General features: G+C 33.6%; 4 protein-coding genes across 7 annotated transcripts; 3 read left to right on the top strand and 1 right to left on the bottom strand.

Moving 5' to 3' along the window:
• On the top strand, window positions 1-1,346 carry LOC105340751 (glycine-rich protein 2-like). Its single transcript, XM_011446943.4, has 4 exons — window positions 1-230; window positions 472-579; window positions 681-974; window positions 1,273-1,346. The coding sequence occupies exons 1-4, from the start codon at window positions 194-196 to the stop codon at window positions 1,275-1,277; spliced, it is 444 nt and encodes a 147-aa protein (XP_011445245.3). The 5' UTR covers window positions 1-193; the 3' UTR covers window positions 1,278-1,346.
• A 2,042-nt stretch (window positions 1,347-3,388) lies between these two features.
• LOC105340752 (uncharacterized) lies at window positions 3,389-7,203 on the top strand. The gene is made up of 3 exons (XM_011446944.4): window positions 3,389-3,797; window positions 4,749-4,955; window positions 5,948-7,203. Exons 1-3 carry the CDS (start codon window positions 3,458-3,460, stop codon window positions 6,592-6,594), a joined length of 1,194 nt encoding a protein of 397 aa, XP_011445246.3. The 5' UTR covers window positions 3,389-3,457; the 3' UTR covers window positions 6,595-7,203.
• Window positions 7,182-14,604, bottom strand: LOC105340753 (kelch-like protein 20). 3 transcript variants are annotated; one of them, XM_011446946.3, is made up of 10 exons: window positions 14,443-14,600; window positions 13,115-13,196; window positions 11,279-11,816; window positions 10,899-11,057; window positions 10,452-10,662; window positions 9,960-10,143; window positions 9,470-9,613; window positions 9,079-9,212; window positions 8,472-8,680; window positions 7,182-8,299 (listed from the first exon to the last, which is right to left on the bottom strand). In XM_011446946.3, exons 2-10 carry the CDS (start codon window positions 13,159-13,161, stop codon window positions 8,108-8,110), a joined length of 1,818 nt encoding a protein of 605 aa, XP_011445248.2. In that variant the 5' UTR covers window positions 13,162-13,196; window positions 14,443-14,600; the 3' UTR covers window positions 7,182-8,107. The 3 variants fall into 3 exon arrangements, with proteins under 3 accessions (XP_011445248.2, XP_011445250.1, XP_011445249.1); XM_011446948.3 differs by lacking the exon at window positions 13,115-13,196 and having other exon boundaries at window positions 14,443-14,604; XM_011446947.4 differs by lacking the exons at window positions 13,115-13,196; window positions 14,443-14,600 and adding an exon at window positions 12,164-12,273.
• A 234-nt stretch (window positions 14,605-14,838) lies between these two features.
• LOC105340754 (ankyrin repeat domain-containing protein 45) lies at window positions 14,839-17,301 on the top strand. Of its 2 annotated transcripts, none has more exons than XM_011446951.3 (5): window positions 14,839-15,224; window positions 15,723-15,890; window positions 16,000-16,094; window positions 16,320-16,458; window positions 17,174-17,301. In XM_011446951.3, the coding sequence occupies exons 1-5, from the start codon at window positions 14,936-14,938 to the stop codon at window positions 17,197-17,199; spliced, it is 717 nt and encodes a 238-aa protein (XP_011445253.3). In that variant the 5' UTR covers window positions 14,839-14,935; the 3' UTR covers window positions 17,200-17,301. The 2 variants fall into 2 exon arrangements, with proteins under 2 accessions (XP_011445253.3, XP_065933208.1); XM_066077136.1 differs by lacking the exon at window positions 17,174-17,301 and adding an exon at window positions 16,599-17,082.
• Window positions 17,302-17,438: the final 137 nt, after the last annotated feature.

Here is a 17,438-nt window from a genome sequence, read left to right on the forward strand (position 1 = left end):
AGAAATGAGGCGGGTGATCTAAAGCGATTGTTATGACAAGTATCACTTGTTCAGGACTTTGAGGGTTGTTCGTTTTATGACTCGATTTATCAAAAAAGACATTTCTTCCTGTTTTTCTAATTTCAAAAATAACATAGTTATTGAAATATCGTTCTAACTGGCCATCCAGCACTGGTGAGAAGACCTCAAAATAATGTGGAGAGCTATAGTACTAATACTAAATGCTGCAAGTGAGTTATCTAGATTACATATTAACTTATCTATGAAAAAGTTATATTTACTTACTCATATAAGAATTTTCCTTTAAGACCTTGATCTGAAAACTCTTCTGTGTCATATGCGTATCTACAATGTATCCGTTTACGATTTTATTTTTGTTTGTCAAAAATTTTCGGATTTAAACAAAAGGAGTGCGAGTTAAATGAAGAGGTAGACGCCAGGACAAAATTAAATCCTTTGTGTTTATTGTAGGCGTGGCCTGTCTGTTGGGGAGCGATTTCTTCTCCCTGTCCCCGTTTGAACAGCGTGCATTCGAAGGTATACCCGGGATTCCAGCAGAACAGCTCTATAAAATGGCAGGTAAAACCAGAGAGAGAGAGAGAGAGAGAGAGAGAGAGAGAGAGAGAGAGAGAGAGTCTGGATTTGCTATGACTATATCGTATATCATCTACTTCTGTTAGATGGCTCAGTATCTGATGCAATCAAACTGAAGGCCAGGCTTTCCCTGTCCGGTGGGGCGGCTCCAGTGCCCGTTGTCGTCTCCGGGGGCAGATCTCCGGGCGCCCCTCCCTCTGTCCCGGTCAACCACGGCGGCAGTCTCTCGACCGTTTCGGGAGGATCGCCTGGACGGATTCCCTCCTACTACTCCCTGTTCCGGCCAAGCCCGTCATTCGGGGGGTTACAGTTGGCCTACATCCACCCCGGGTACCCCCACACAGGTCTCCACCACAACCTGGCTACAATGGCTTTGATTGGTAAGTCTAATGTCATGCACACTTAAGGAGGCTGGATGAATTAATTATTTTATTTTTAATTATACTTTATTAATCTTCTCTAGACGAAGAGCTCTGTATTTATTAAGATAAAGGAAAATTTTAGAATTTCACATCTTAAATATTTGGATTTTTGTTTTTTAATGTATAGTTTGGTATAGCTTCTTAAATTTATTATTCTAGCATTAAAAATACCGAATCTTTTAAAAATGCAAGAGAATTGGTTTAAAATGTATGTTAACATACAAATGTTTTATCAAACTTATGAACTCTCTTTCAGATTAACCCAGTGTAGAGGTTGAAAATGTAAATGTTCCTGTAGATTTCAAGTAAATAAACATGTTTTAGCCAGACTTTGAAGTCTTTATATTCCGATCAATATAACAACTAATGGGACATGCTTCGTCATATGGATTGCTTTTTCAAAGAAATTTTAAATGGGTTTACTTGCATATAAATGCCATGACAAACGACCTTGGTTAAATTTGGTCTCTATTTAAGAGTAAACCTCGTGTTGTTGTGGCTTCCTGTAATTGATTGATGGACTAAGTGGAAAACTAGCAATTCTAAACAATTTTGTTTTATGGTTGGTTAATTCCTGAAACCTTTTCAAATTATGAAGTCAGCAACATTTTAATGAAGTCAGTTGATGACTTGATCTTAAAGGGGCATGGTCACGATTTTGATCAAATTTTATTTTCTATTTTTATTGTTTACAATGCTTTAGAAATGCATTTCTAATGATCGACCAAAATTTGAGAGTCAGTCGTAGACCTATTCTCATATCAAAATATAAAAAAAATCCTCACTTAGAGTCTGTCCCAAGTTACTGTTGTTTCTGTCACATTTAGACGATTTTAATTTTTTTTTAAAGTAAAACACCCACACATGTGAAAGAAGTACAATCGAAATTTATGAAAAATAAACTATCCAAGATATCTTCATTGACACATAATCATTTTTCATTTGGAAAAATCAGGAACGAAAACAGATTTCTTGCGGAGATTTATAATAAGAAAAGTCGATATCTTTTCTCCATTCGGAAGTCACTCGGAATATCTCGCAACGTTATCATCCGGGTACTTTTCATGTCTGTTGCAATGCAAAATCTCCGTAGATTCTTTCATTTTGATTTAGTCGTGTATTATACACATGGCAAGAGTATTATATAGTTTAGAGTTTAGTTAAAACTCGCATGTTATACATATATATATATATATATTTAATGTTTGAAAAATGAAAACATATTACATTTTAGGACGGATATAATAGGCGCTGTTTTAATATTTTCGAGGTATTTTCTGATATCTAAAATAAATATTTAATATCAATAATTCAAATAATTGACATCCAATAATACGTTAATAAATAATTGATAATCAATAAATAATAGATGATTTTCTGATATCAGAAAATTAAAAATTAAATTTGGTCTATTGATATCAAAATTTTGAATTCTTAATATTAGAAAATCATTTCTGATATAAAAAAAATCATATTAAGGTATTTTCTGATATCAGAAAAGAAGACTAAAATTATTATCAACTTACATGTATAATAATGAATGCTTCCTGAGATGCAACCTTTGTATTCTCGTCAGTAATTGTGTTTTAAAACCTGTAGATGCATGAATAGAAATAATACAGTTTGTTTTATTTTTATTTTGGCAAGTTCGTCCATATGCATCGTATATATACAATGATAAGCACTGGCTTTCTTTGCGATTCGCTGGGAGTATTGAGACGATCCTAAAAAAAAAAAGAAGGCGACGCATAATAATATTCAGGTATTATACAGGCTTTCAGTTTGCACTTTCAATAGTTTAGACAAGAACTTTCAAGAACACTTATAAATTTCTTACAATAAATAAATCTTTTAATAAAGAAGCAACAACTTTTAAAAAGAAAACAGGACTCTGTAGTTCATATGCAGAAAGGTACGTGATTCATATTTATGAAGTATTTGATATCTATTCGGCATTTTATTTGAATACCTGATATCAGAGAAAATAAATATAGTTTGATTTCAAAAACAGTTTTGAATTTCTGTTATCAAAAAATCATTTTATAATATCAAAAATCGAATATCTCATGGCTGATATCTGAAAATTATTTTTGAAATCAGATATTCGATTTTGGATATATAATATAAAAATATAATTTTTCATATTCAAAAATCTCATATCTGATATCAGAAAATGCCTCAAAAATATTTAAAGCATCCTTATACGGTTAGGGATCTCCCTGTAGGTTACCGTATTTATAAAAATAAAGAATTATATTATCCTAAATATGCATTTACCTCATCCTGGTAAAAAATGTACTTTTATTAGTTTACCATGTCATTTGATACTCCTTTGGAGTTTATCAGAAGTCTTTTGGGGTTCTTTTGGGTAATTCGTTGCAGCATATTTTCATTGGTAACAAGTCAACTCGGCACCTGGTGAATTCGGCACCTGATTCATCATGGCTTCGGCAGTAAAGAAAATGCGTGTGGAAGATGTGGAAAACTATGACAAGAGACGTTTTTGCATGGCAATATTGGGGCTGTGTGTAGCAGATGCTTATAACACGCAAATAACACTTACGCCCCTGAAAATAACAAATTGCAATGCAGCATCGTCCGGCGGTGCATGTTTTTCTAAGGCTTTTTGTGACACTGAATCCTTTGACGAAGGAATGGTGCTCGGTGATGTTTTTCAAACTGGGATTAAAACTTTAAAAAATTTCGCCAAAAATGGAACACTTCCAGAGGAGAGACGCATGTTTCTTGCATTTGATAAACTTCTGAACTTTCTAAATGGAGGTATATAACTATAAGTATTGATTTACTCTTACCATCATGACACATACAGCTGACATAGTACTTATAGCTAGAGCCTATGATTTTATGCTGCTGTAGTTACTGTCTAGAAATATAAGCGATATTTGGGCTAGGGTAAGAAAACGTGACAGAGGACAAGGCTTGTCGAGCCCTCTTTTACATTTTCAATCCAAGCCCAAATAAAGCTTATATTTCAAGACAGTTGGCATGTATTCTGTTTATCCTGCAACATAATATCACATTTTGGTGGTGGTGGTGGTGGTGGTGGTGGGGGTTGTTGGTTTAACTGAAACATAGAAGTATGCAAGGGAAAATATTTAACAAATTTCTAAACAGCAATTTGTCTATAAAGAGGTTGAAATTTATCTGGAGACATAATTTGAAACTTATTTGGGAGCATCATCAGGTAGTGTGGATTCCAGTTTGTTCAAATCATGATTCTGTGGGGTTGGGTACTTGGATGCTAAAAATCCCCCCCCCCCCCCCCCTCCAAAAAAAATTAACTAAATGAATAAATAAAACACCTCTGACTGTTTTGATTGATGTAGCGTAGATTTAGTTTGTGGATTCAAACCTTGCACATGATGTTTCCCCTGATTCTATATTTTAGTCTTTTATTTATATGAAAATGCTCCCACTAAATTACTTAATCTTCCTTGGCTGATGTGACCCTTCAAATTATATACTGGTTTGAAGCATCATATGGTATCCAATAGTAATAAGCTATATTACATGATATGATTAATAATAATAACATACTGTGTAATAAAATATTATCATATGACATTGTATGAAAATAAGAAATGTATAATATGTTTCGATTATTTATTGTATCAAAAAATTAATGCATAATAGTGTCTCATAAAGATGATACCTTTTCGAGGTGAGCTTTGTAATCTCTTATAACCTATGGGTTCTTTTTTTATGCTTTAGAAAAGAGCATCAGATTTAACAGTCCTCAGAATCTTCATGCCTTGCCTGAAACAGAGCTTGCAGTACTGGTAGCAAACCATTTGTTGGGAAAATTAGCTATTTCATCCTGCTACTTGGTTGACAAAAATTGTACTGGAAAAAGAGATGGATGTTGTTGTGGAGTAGACTCTTGTAGAATGACAGGAGAGTATGGAGACACAAGTATTGGTAAATATATTGCAGTATAGACATTGGAAAGTTATCCTCCATTTTGCATCATAAGCAGTTTGTCTAGAATTTAATTGAACATAGAGGTTCTTCTCTGATGTCTTAAATTACTTGAATAAAGAGAATGAACAATTCAGTTTTTCCTATGTTTCATGAATTCACCTTAATTTCACTGGTGTTACCAATTTTTGTCTTTTATAAATTGTTACCAACTTGGAGAGCCTTTATATATTAATTATTATACATGACCAAGATGCTATTAAAAAAGTACATACATGTACATGACATGTACATGTATGTACTTTTTTAATAGCATCTTGTCAGGTTTTTGATGCAAAGGTCTTATGAATTTAGGGTGCTTAATTTCTCTTGGCACTTGTAGTATTTAAAAGCTAAAGAGAATGAGAATCTTAGTGAACATGATACAGTAAAACTTGTTTTCATTACATGTAGTACAAATACGGATATAGCAAAGTTGTGTGGAGTTCCAGGCAAAATTATTAACATCTCATCGTTGATGTTAATTTTTACAGTGAAAAGAAATAAATTATAACAAATTCACGGATATAGTCAACTGATTTTGAGTCCCGTAGAGGTGAAAAATAATGAAATTCACGTTTTACAAAGAATATTTTTATATAGAGTTAAAAGCTAGCAATATCAATTAACAGAATTGCTTCAATGAATTTATTTCCACACAAATTTTTCAATTAAAAATTCCGATTATTGTAGCTTTACAAAGAAGGTATTTTTTATTTAATGCCTCAATAAACACAAATGATAGTCATGTTGAAGAAAACATGACTGTATATAACAAATTCTCTATGCTTGTTATTATAAATTCTTTATACAAATATAGCAAATTAATGATATTGCAAAGTAGATCTACTGACCCCTAGGAATTCGTTATAGCCAAGTTAAACTGGATGGTAAAATTAAATGCGATACTACTGACATTGCCAATATTTGCATTGTATTATTTAACATTCCAGGAAATTCGGAGGTGTGGCATGGAAATTTAGACATCATCATCAACGATGATTTGGCTGTGGAAGCAATTGGGAATTCTCTAGACAGTCCAAGAGAAAAATCTGCAGTTGAAGTTAAATCTAATCTTCAGAGAAACCCCAAAATCATTGCTCAGACTATTGTGTTTTCTTTTCTACAGGAAAAAAGACACCCAGAGCGTGAACATTTCTTGACACCTTGCATTGGAATTGGAAATTCAGAATTGATTATTTTGTTTTATGACACAGAACATGATGTTTTGTTAGAGAGTTCTCGTGTTCCCCTTTTTGAAAGCCCAGTTTCTTGCAAATTCTCCTACTCTTCCATACTTGCATGCTGGCTTGTAGTAAATTACAAGATTTTTTGTTCCGGGTTAGTAGAGGAGTTTAAAATCTGCAAAAGCAATTTTTTTTCGCATGCTAGAGAAAAAATAAATATATATAAATACGAACTCAAATTTCAGAATGTAAACAGTTTTCAGTCTAATGAGCCAAAACTTGTTAAAGTTGCTTCAAAAGTTAAGACTACTCCACTCATGCATGAAACAGAAAAAACAATGTTAGAAGTCCTCTTGAGTTTAGCTTCAACAGATGCTTATTCCAATAGTGCATCAGGCTCAAACTCAAATTGAAAGCATAAAAAGAGTGAAAAAACCAAGTTGTAGTTTCTCCTAAACCTATCAGTATTTTTATCACTCGACAAAAATAATGTAAAAATATGCCCATGTTAGTGTGTAGAGCAGCACTGATGGAGGGTGCGTCAATCAAGACAGAGGGAATCCCTGGTTTCTTTGGTGGTAATTATAAGGACGTAGATTATCTACCATATGTACCGACAAAGTTATATATCCATGTGCTTTCTTTTTATATGTATTGTGGACTGCAATAACACTATCAAAATATTACTGGTAGCAAATATTTGGGCATATATTGATCATGCAATTAATGTACCTCTTTGCAGATAAATGTAGATTGATTGGGCCCTATATCCCTAAAATCTTGGTTGCAGAAAAATCATATAATCAGATGAAATTATTGTGGACAATGGTAAATACTGTTACATGTTCAGTGTATATACACATATTGTGTAATACAGTATATCTCAAAGCCAAAGACAATCACACAATATTGTTTTTGAGATGTCTTTTTATTCATCAATATCTCTATCTGCTCTGTAAATGGGAGTTTACACCCATGTGACAAGACAGAAGATTAAAAAAAAAAAGTCTGCACACAAAAAACCCCCCATATTTGGTACATACAAATAACTGATGATGATGAAAGCTACAAATTGCAATGTTGCAAATGTTTGTGCAGTGTAAACATAATGGACATCATCGTCAATACCAATAAAAAAATAAAACAACCAACATTTGCTTTGCTTTCATTATTATATCTCGGGTGTCATTTGCACATTCTTAAAACATCATGCAGGCACACATTCACACAAATACATATACAATAGATTTAATAATTCTTAATGATTTATTTAAGCACCTTTTGTCACTGATATTAGATGTTTTATGTTCATGCTATAAGAACATTAACTCTGATTTCCTTGCTTGTTGAAAAAATGTCGAAAAGTTTGGGCAAAGAAATCCAGTGATTCTAGGGGTAGTGGAAAGGGCCAATGGCAGCCATCATATGACATAAGTATGCATCCTTTGGGGTGCAACAGTGAAAGCACTAAGTTAAATAGAAGATAAATACTGTCCATATGTACAAATATAGCAACAAGATCTCACACAATCTATGAGGGAATTCAATTTTCAATTCACCAGTTGAAGTTTTTATCTCGAAGCTTTGTCAAGGGAGAAAGAACCCTGCTTTGATATTGAAATATAAAAATTCCATCACAAGTCAAAGGACATTCTTCTTATCACAAGTTTTTACCTGGTATTTCATTTATACATCATATTTAAAAATGACATTATATGGCAAATAATACACATAATAAATTGTAAGATGGATGATATATACCAGAATTCCTGGTAAACATGGAAAGACAACCCCTGCAGTCTTCCCCACAAACATTTCCAATTCTCATTATACAGGGAAACAAGAAAGCTGTAACAGCCCCTTCTTGTATTGCAGCTAATTCTGTAAGTAATGCCATTTCTACAATCATGTCTGTAAGCATTGCGACTACCACAGATGAGATTCATGCTGGGGCATGCGCACCACCCCCACTCCCCCTCCAAGTCTGCGATAATTCATCCCCCCACACAACTTCCAGCAGTTCGCATCAGAATCATACACTTCAATTGTCTTTAAGTAAGTTGTTCCATCAAATCCTCCAATGGCCATAAGTTGTCCATTCACTACAGCTAAACCAACCTAAAAGTATGGAAAAATAAAATAAGAACAAATAATTCTCTCCTTTTCTCTGCAGTATAATAGTTCCTTATCCTACTTGATTTTTATCAAGATTTTTAAATGAACAAAATATACTGGCAATTGAATTTTGTGACAGTAGACATCTGACCCAACTTTTGAGTAAACCACGTACCCCACTCCTGCGTGATGTCATGGCGACCACAGCTTGCCAGGTGTTAGTCTGGGGGTTGTAGCGTTCCGCACTGCTGAGTTCCGTGGTGTCGTCTCTTCCTCCGACTGCGTAGATCATGTTGTTGTACACTGCCACTCCTAGGTGTTTACGCCGAGTTCCCATGGGTGAAACCGGCGTCCATCGATTGCTTCTGGGGTCATATCTTTCCACTGCAGAAATTAAAGTGAAAATGAATACATGTAAATCAACAAATTGATACATTTAATTTTCTACAAAGTAGATTTAATATTTTTTCTTTCACTGATAATAATTGTAAATTTGTCCATTGTTGGTACAATTAATGCCCTCAATGATAACCAAAAGAATTCCAGTGGTGTTTTCAGAGGTCTCTCTGTTTATGAAAGTTTCATAATAATAGTTTTCTTTAAAATTTCAGTCGTGATATTTCCTGTTTTTCTGAATAACAGAAAGTTACCACTGCAGTAGTATAAAATATAGGCTTCTAAATCAAATGTCTAGTCCATTATTTTCAGTTTTCTTTACTACATGTACCAGAACATAAATGAAAATCAATGGACAAGTTCATTATGATGTGATAACCCCTTACCTGTGTTTAGGGGTGAAGTCCCATCAGATCCTCCTACAGCATACAAGTAACCCCCCAGGACAGCAACCCCCACCCCCAGCCTCCTGGTACTCATAGACGCCACCTTGGTCCATTTATTCAGCTGTGGGTCATACCTATCAAAACAAAACCATTGCTTATTACAATGTTCCATGTAAATCAACACAATATGTATGAATTCTCTTCTTTAACAAGTTTTACACTCCAACATAATTTACAGATTACTCAATCTTATTTGATGACATGCAGTGATGAAGTGGTCCGATATGTATAAAGGATTACAGTTCAAATTTCCACAAAAGAAATGATTATCAACTTAACTATTGTTGTTGATGTTCTCGATTACAGTGTAAAACATTGACTTCAGTTTTACCTCTCTACAAAGTTTAGACAGGAGACTCCATCTTGGCCCCCCACAGCGTACATGTAATTATCCAAGACAGCGACCCCTACACTGGTCCGACAGGAGCTGGTCGGGGCAACATCTCCACTCCACTGGTTGGTCTGTGGGTCAAATCTGAAGAAAAAAACCCATGAATTATTAAGATATTAATTTTGACCAGTATGTGTTTCATAAATGGTTCAGACACTTGTCTTCTGAAGTTCTTTTTAATTCAAGAACTTGTAAGTAATAAGAACTAGTTTCTAATCCCTTTGTTTTATTAAATGATTTTAAAATAAATATGTTAAAATCAAACCCAAGAAAAATTGAATTCAGGCAATAATTTTGACTACCAAGTTATAATGTGTTCCATATTCAGATACTTGTCTTTGCATTACTCCATAAATTAAGAACATTCAATCCATGACCAATTGGTCATTGTAAAGTGTTGCAAACTGGATCTGATGATAAAGTATCTTACCTTTCAATGCTGTTAAGATAAGATTGACCATCATGACCCCCAACAGCATACAAAAGGTCATTGAGGACAGCCACACCCACTCCACAACGCCGCTTGGACATAGGTGCTACCATTCTCCACTCACTGGTTTGTGGATCAAACCGTTCAACGCTAGAAATGGCATCTCCACTACACCATCCTCCAACTGAATAAAATGCAGATAAATATAATTTTCTGATATAATATATTATGTAAAAGAACTACATCATGTTATCCTTGTCTGTTGAAAATATAATACATATGTAAATATAAATTGGAGACTGCTCATACATAGATCATTTCAGCATTCAATGCACGAGTACATTTTCCGTAAAATGTGATATTGTATATTGGTATTTCAATACACTGTTCTTTAATTTCTGTAAAATCATCACACTAAATTTAAGAAATCTATGTTTGCTAAATAAATACCGCACAAAAATACAACGAGTGTATAATTTTATAAAAGAATACCTGCAAACAGGACTTCTCCACATCTGATTGGTTTACGTGGGCGGGTCCTGGGGCCCTGCATTAGGGGCCGCTCTTGGGGCAGCAGTAGGTAGTTCTTGGCCTCATCCACCAGATCTCGACACGTGTCATCACTCTTTATAAGAAGCTCAGAGCCCACTGTCCCCACCAGAAATTTGGGGCTCATCAGTGGAAGACGAACATGTTGAACAACCTGGAAATCAGGAATATGATGCAATTCAACATTCATGACAAAATACAAAAGGGGAAAACTTCTACTCTACTACAGATTTTTTAGAACTTTTTATTTTCTTAACAATGAATTTTTTGCACAGAAAAATTGTTTAACAATGAAATTTCTGAAAATTGTGATAAAACAAATAATACAGATGCAACAGACACATTTTCATATTAAATTCAACATTGCCAATGTTTTAATGAAACACTTACCACAGGCAGGTGTGATCTTCTCTCGGCAATGTTGAACTTGACCCAGTTAACGACGGCATTGTAGACCTGTTCCTCACTGCGTACATTGAGTTCATCACTAGAGATGATGTCAACGAGTTGATTGACAGGCAGTAACAGAAACTCTTCACTCTCCATTACCTGTATATCCACAATAAAAACGTATGTCTCATCACTGACCACCTCTCTTAGGCTTACATATATCATTTAAGTTTAAAACATATACTGCGATTGCTTCAGAAGTATCTGTCAAAGAACATACTATCTGTACACAGCTGTAGTATGCAAGCTGTCTTTATACGATAATTTATTAATGCATTTCCAAATAAAAGGTCTATTTAAAAATAAAAACTGAATTTTACCTCCTGGAAATTATGCTGGGTAAATTTATCAGCTATCCTTAGCAGATCTCTGCAGGCATGAGTGTCAGCAAAAGCCCTGATGCCCAGGCAGTTAGAGGGGTCCAATTGCCTCTTCAGGAACTCACAACACACGTCCTGTATTTCTGCCAGCTGTAACAGACAGGCTGCAGGGAGTAGGGTCTGAACATTGCCCTCCTCTACAGTAATGTTAGAGGTGTAACAGAAGTCTATCAGAAGCTCCATCGCTGTCTCGTCAATGTCTCTGATGGTCACCTCTGTCTGCCTGCTCTCGGCTAACTCTCCAGTAAACATAGCGTGGAAGTACGGACTACAGGCAGATAAGATGACGCGATGAGCGAAGATCTTTTTACTTCCCACAATAAGGACCACATCACAAAGCTCTCTGTGTTTGCGCAGGACATTGATGGCCTCCAGGGTGTGTCTGGGATGTTTGTCAGAGGTGTAGGCTAGACGTGCAGGGGAGGGGGGTCGGTCCATCCCTCCAGTCTGAATCAGGTCCGCCGTCTGTAGGTCACGGCTAAAAAAAATCAACATGCAATGTTAAAAAATTATTTTGTCCCGCTGGCTTTGAAATACATGTACATTGACACAATAAAGATTAAAATTAGTACAATGACACAATAAAGATTAAAATTAACGAATTTGAATTTCAAATATAACAAATCACTGTCTGTAGGTTGCGACTGAAAAATCAACATGCAATGTTTAAAGATAATCATGTTGGACTCACTTTGAAAAATGATGAAACTATAAATTAAAATTCACAAAATTTGAATTTGAAATATTATCAATTACATGTATCATCAAATATGTGCAAGAACACTGAAAAGGTTTGAATATAAAAATCAATGAAAATATTTGTACATTTTCCTTCTCCTACACTTTTTCTTGGGGAGAAATGTAACCCTGCATCGAAAGAAAACCTCATGGGGTGGCATGATACCAATTCCTGCTTTGAATGTGGATTTAATGTGCGTGTCTTTATATGTCCTACTATGGGTAAGAATCAAGATTTACTCAATATCTTTGTTTGCTTTACAATTAAATCATATTTACTGTTGTTCAAACCAATCTTACCATCAAAACAAATGTGATAATTATATCAAGTATTATTATAAGATAATTACATTGTTTGATTGACTCCAACAGAGTTAATTACGCAGTGGGAAAAACTGACAATTTCTTGTCAAAACAACTTTCTATTGATAACAACAACAGCAAACAAAAAGATATTCAATGCTTTTAAAAATCTTAATTGAACATAATATATTAATCAAGAAATCTACAATTTACAAAATGAATTTTAAAAAATAAGTATTTAATTCAGATATGTTGAAAATAGTGACATTAAAAGTCACTTAATCCTGTAAGTACAAAAAATACTGAATACCAATCTTCCTAAACACTAATAAAAATATGATATTCCCAAGATGCAATCAATTTATTTTATCATGAAATTTCATATTTTTTTCTCTCCATACCTTCTTCTCCCTCTATCTCCCTCTACATTTCAACTTTGTAAAATATTCACCAATTGATCACAGAAACTTTTCAGTACTGTCTGTTTAGATGGGATAATAGATGTAATTGTAATGTACAGTATATTATTTCCTGGAAAAACAGATGAATGACTATGAGGCAAGCAATTTAAAAATCTGTGCATAGCACATTTGCAAGTGTGTTTTTACAGATATCTTTTTTATATGAATAGATTTTCTAAATCCCATTGTGAATATAATGCTAAAGCTTGGAGCTTAAAATGTGGCAGTGAAAGCTCAAATATCCACACCAAACGTGCTACAAGCTTTCCAATACCTGCTTTGATAACCTGATTTGGGCTGAGAAATGGCCGACACGGTCATAGGCTTGGGATATAGATGCTATATGTCCTGGAAGGCTATAAACAGACAGTCATGGAAAATCACATAAAGGGTGTACCTTTCCAGTATAAATAATTCTGAAGACAATATTACACTTAGATGCAGTTTTTATGTATGAGATCTAAATTTTCATTCTAAAATTCAGATCTGAATCATAATTAATGAGATGGATTGGTAACTATGTATAAGCTAAGATGTCCTAAATTTTGGGCTGACCTGTCTTGGCTGAGATGTCTTTGGGACAAAATTTCTGTTGACCAGGGTGTTTTGCATTCAAAACTGTAGGGTTACAACAAAAAAAATTCTTGCCAAAAATGTTGCACTCAATTAATAATTTAATATTTAATATGAAGAAAATTTATAATTTATCATAAATCCTAATATACTCTTTCCCAAGATTATAATGCAGCACATTTTTTATAAAATTATCTAATATAAATAAATACCTCAGTTCTAACAAAATATTTCACTAGAGGAATATCCCAAAGATTTATACTTTGAAATGCCCCTTTTTCTTTGAGACCTCAAACAGTGATATCTCTAATACTATGGATTTGTCGAAGTGATTTATTAATCCAAACCAGTTATTTTTTAAGTATTTTACCCTCGATATCTAAAATAATTTGTTATCTCAAAGTTTTTAAACACATTTCAAACTATAGTTCAAGTTAATGAAGTTTGACTGTACTTGATAGTCAACAAAAATTAATATAAGTCAAAAATTCTAAGATTTCCTTTTTTACATGTCTTCCCTTTATACTCTAAGAAACCCCTAGGTACAAAAATATGTTTTTTATGGTTATTTATACAATAGGTAATGGGAAAATCTGACTTCTTTTAACCATTTGGAAATTCTCAGGACTCACCTAAATGTTTAGCTATTATACGGGTACTTTTAATGTCGTTTGCAATGCAAAATTCTCGCAATCCTTTAGAGGGAGCATTTCAAAACTGGATTTTTTTTCCATTTAAGTGGATGAATGTAGCTTGGTCACAAAGGTATGAATTACTGTAATACATGTATGTTTATCAAAATACATTGGCTGTTGGGACAGAGTACATTAGATACATGTATGTTTCAGAGTCAGGTACACTGGGACAACTGATTGGTTAAGCAGTCACGGGTTTCTTTAAATTTAACATTAGTAAGATTTGCTATTAATATATTTTGTGTTCCTGTGGGTCATGATTCAACATATCAGTTTACTGGTTACTGTTTCCACCCGGTTTTTAAGCTGACTACAAAGGATAAAGAATACTTACCAAGCCATATTTCCAAAATATATTTCCTTTGTCCTCAAATTTTTTAAGTCTTTATTGTTTTACTGAAACATTTGAATCCTAAAATAAAATATAACAGTAAGTCGTAAAAATATCTTCTTCTCTTTTTTCAGGAAATGCCATTAGCACATTAACAGTTGAAAAACTACACGCACAATGTTTCCGGAAAAATAATGGTTAATTTTTTTTTAAAACTTATACACCTTAAGTTACTATCTTTTGAGTAAAATTAGATTATTTGTAGGAAAAAAAACACATTTTCAAAAAGGAAATATTTTTTCTCGTCCTAAAGCTTAACTTTAATCACGACACTGATCATGTTGGTTTTGTAATTTAGAGACCATTCTGTGTTGATAACAAGCACTCATTGGAATACTTGCTTTCAAACATTTAGAAGACTTGTTTATTAGCTACGAAGCTTGGGTGGAAACCGAAAATTTAGTTAGGAATTTTTTTTTATTTTTGAGAAAAAAATATGACAACAGACGTAGCATCGCAGCCAGAGGAGCCAGAAGAACCAGTTGAAGTTTTGTTACCGAATGCAAATATCGTTACACATTGCGTTTTGAAAAATGACGTCGAACGTTTGAGAAAATCTTTTGAGGATGATGAAGATCCATACAAAGAAACTGTAGCCGATTTGATAAACTCCAGAGGTCGTGATGGAAAATCTCCTCTTGACTTGACATCAACGCTTGGTAGAATAGAACTTGCAAAGGAATTAATACTTAGAGGCGCTGAAGTTAATTCTGCAAATATAAAAGGTATTTTTTTTATTTGTGATCACATATAGGCCTATATATAATTTATGTGATTGGGTCTTATTTGTTGAAGGTAACATACCTATGTTTTGATTGAGACCTAATCACTTGTGTTTGTGATATTATTGTAATAGAATAGGAGGACGGCCAAATCATAATCTCAGGGAGACTCACCATGTTCACGTACTGAGACTGAAAAAAATTCTGAGACATCATCAGTCAAAATTTTTCAGTTTTGACAAATCTCTTTCTATTATTAAACCACAATGATGCTTGAACCCAAGACCCTTATAAAGTATAAAAATCAAAACTCTTTTCAGTCTACTGAGTACTGACTGAGTTAATAAGTTAATTAACTTACGGGTACTTTTATATAGCTATTGCTAAAAGAAATATGACAGTACTGAGCCTATTATTCACACTATCAATAATATACATGTAATATGTTGAACATTAATATCAGGAAGCAGATTAACAAACCAAATTTTATACATGTGTTAGGGTATACAGCTCTACATCATGCTGCTGCTTGGGGAAAAGTCAGTCTTTTGAAAGTGTTGGTAGATGCTTTAGCAGATTTACAGCTGAAGACAGCGCATGGAGAAAGGGCTCGGGAAACAGCGTTAAGATACAACCAAACAGAATGTGTGGACTTCCTAGACTGGGCAGGTAAATGTGTACAATTCTATGACTATATATACACCATCTTTCTAAAATTCACTTTATTGTAATTGTTATCTACTTTAGAAAAACAATGTGTTTTTTTCTTTATGTGTAGAGGCAAAATCAGAGCTACTTGAGGCTATCCGAAATCATCAGGAATTTTTGACAGATCCTGAAAGAAATCAAGGCCGTCTTACCAAAGAAGACAAGGTGAAGCTCTTTTATAGAACAAATAAATAACAGTTCTGTTTTTTCTAAGTGCTAAACAGATTCTCAGTTTAATATTTTGAATGGCTACATATCATTTTCACAAAGCCTTTAAACAATAGAAATCACGTAATATGAGGCCAGTTATTCATGGTGCCTTTGATTACAATCTTTTTTCATTACATCAATCTTGCAATCTGTAACCATTAAAATTCTTTTTATGTAAAGAACATCATTACCAACTCATGTAAAGAAAAAACAGAATGGGTGGAGAACACCTCTGATGCTACGACACAGGATTTCATATCACAGAGACAAAACCTGGACGAAATCATCACACCAATAATACAGAAACTTAACGAACCAGGTACTAATAAAATAAAAACTCGAACGATAATTCAAATAATAACTATTAAATTGCCTTTAAATTGCTCTTCTTTATGTATGGAATACATTACACTTTGTTTGTATACTGTGTCAATACAATGTTTCTAAATATTTTAACAGTAGAAACAGTAAGTATATAATTAGTTTGAGCGCATGTGTGTTCCCCTTTTGTCCACCCAGAATGACGATATCACTTTTTTTTACTGCCTACACAACATCTGTCTGAACTCATTATTGAACTCCATTAACTCGGAATGTTTGCTGTGATTTAAAGCATGACATTAATTTGTTTACCACCACTTGGCAAGTTGTTGTTGGTAGAGCGTGCATCACAAATTAGAAAGGTTTTTAGTTTGTCCGGGTAATGTGGAATGGTGTTGTTTTTAATTTAATGTGATTAACAAGAATGCATCATGCATCTCCATTACTATTACAATCATCATGTGTTATCAATAAGTTATAGCAGAATTATATTTTAATTATATTTCGTGCTCTGCATTTAATTTTTTTTTAACCGTCTAGAATTTTTACTACTCACATTTGGTCTAAAGCAAAATAATATACAATTCATAGTTTTATGAATTGTGATATTGAATTATATTTATCTGTAATTCCTGTTGTCATCTAGAAATTATTATCACATGTGCCTACATGTGTATTTCAGGATGTATGATCATTTCATTTTGTTTTTTTAGCCCCAGAAAAACCAGAAAAAAGGTAAATAGGACATTTGAAGAGCAGTGCGGCTAGAGACAATATTCATTGTTACCTGTGATAATATATGTATTTTGTGTAAATAAAATTGAATGGTTGAATGCAAAAAGATCTTTTATGTTTTACTTGAAGGATATGTTTGCAATATTCATTTATGTTTGCTTTAATTTGTTGCACATAAAGATGTATATGAAAAGTGATTCTAAATACATGTACATGCACTGAAAGTGAAATCAGATAAAGCAT

Source organism: Magallana gigas, chromosome 2 (assembly GCF_963853765.1).
Source record: "Magallana gigas chromosome 2, xbMagGiga1.1, whole genome shotgun sequence".
In the NCBI taxonomy this organism is placed as follows: Eukaryota; Metazoa; Mollusca; class Bivalvia; order Ostreida; family Ostreidae; genus Magallana; species Magallana gigas.

What these genes read in the sequence shown, in the direction of transcription:
- LOC105340751 (XM_011446943.4), top strand. Translation starts at nt 194, where the DNA reads ATGTGGAGAGCTATAGTACTAATACTAAATGCTGCAA. An exon ending in ACTAATACTAAATGCTGCAA is followed by an intron (nt 231 to 471) that starts GTGAGTTATCTA and finishes TGTTTATTGTAG; the next exon opens with GCGTGGCCTGTCTGTTGGGG. An exon ending in ACAGCTCTATAAAATGGCAG is followed by an intron (nt 580 to 680) that starts GTAAAACCAGAG and finishes TACTTCTGTTAG; the next exon opens with ATGGCTCAGTATCTGATGCA.
- LOC105340752 (XM_011446944.4), top strand. Translation starts at nt 3,458, where the DNA reads ATGGCTTCGGCAGTAAAGAAAATGCGTGTGGAAGATGTGGAAAACTAT. An exon ending in TCTGAACTTTCTAAATGGAG is followed by an intron (nt 3,798 to 4,748) that starts GTATATAACTAT and finishes TTTATGCTTTAG; the next exon opens with AAAAGAGCATCAGATTTAAC. An exon ending in GTATGGAGACACAAGTATTG is followed by an intron (nt 4,956 to 5,947) that starts GTAAATATATTG and finishes TTAACATTCCAG; the next exon opens with GAAATTCGGAGGTGTGGCAT.
- LOC105340753 (XM_011446947.4), bottom strand. Translation starts at nt 12,237, where the DNA reads ATGCCACCCCATGAGGTTTTCTTTCGATGCAGGGTTACATTTCTCCCC. An exon ending in GACTTCACCCCTAAACACAG is followed by an intron (nt 8,681 to 9,078) that starts GTAAGGGGTTAT and finishes TAATTTCTGCAG; the next exon opens with TGGAAAGATATGACCCCAGA. An exon ending in TGACATCACGCAGGAGTGGG is followed by an intron (nt 8,300 to 8,471) that starts GTACGTGGTTTA and finishes CCATACTTTTAG; the next exon opens with GTTGGTTTAGCTGTAGTGAA.
- LOC105340754 (XM_011446951.3), top strand. Translation starts at nt 14,936, where the DNA reads ATGACAACAGACGTAGCATCGCAGCCAGAGGAGCCAGAAGAACCAGTT. An exon ending in TAATTCTGCAAATATAAAAG is followed by an intron (nt 15,225 to 15,722) that starts GTATTTTTTTTA and finishes TACATGTGTTAG; the next exon opens with GGTATACAGCTCTACATCAT. An exon ending in GTCTTACCAAAGAAGACAAG is followed by an intron (nt 16,095 to 16,319) that starts GTGAAGCTCTTT and finishes TTTTATGTAAAG; the next exon opens with AACATCATTACCAACTCATG.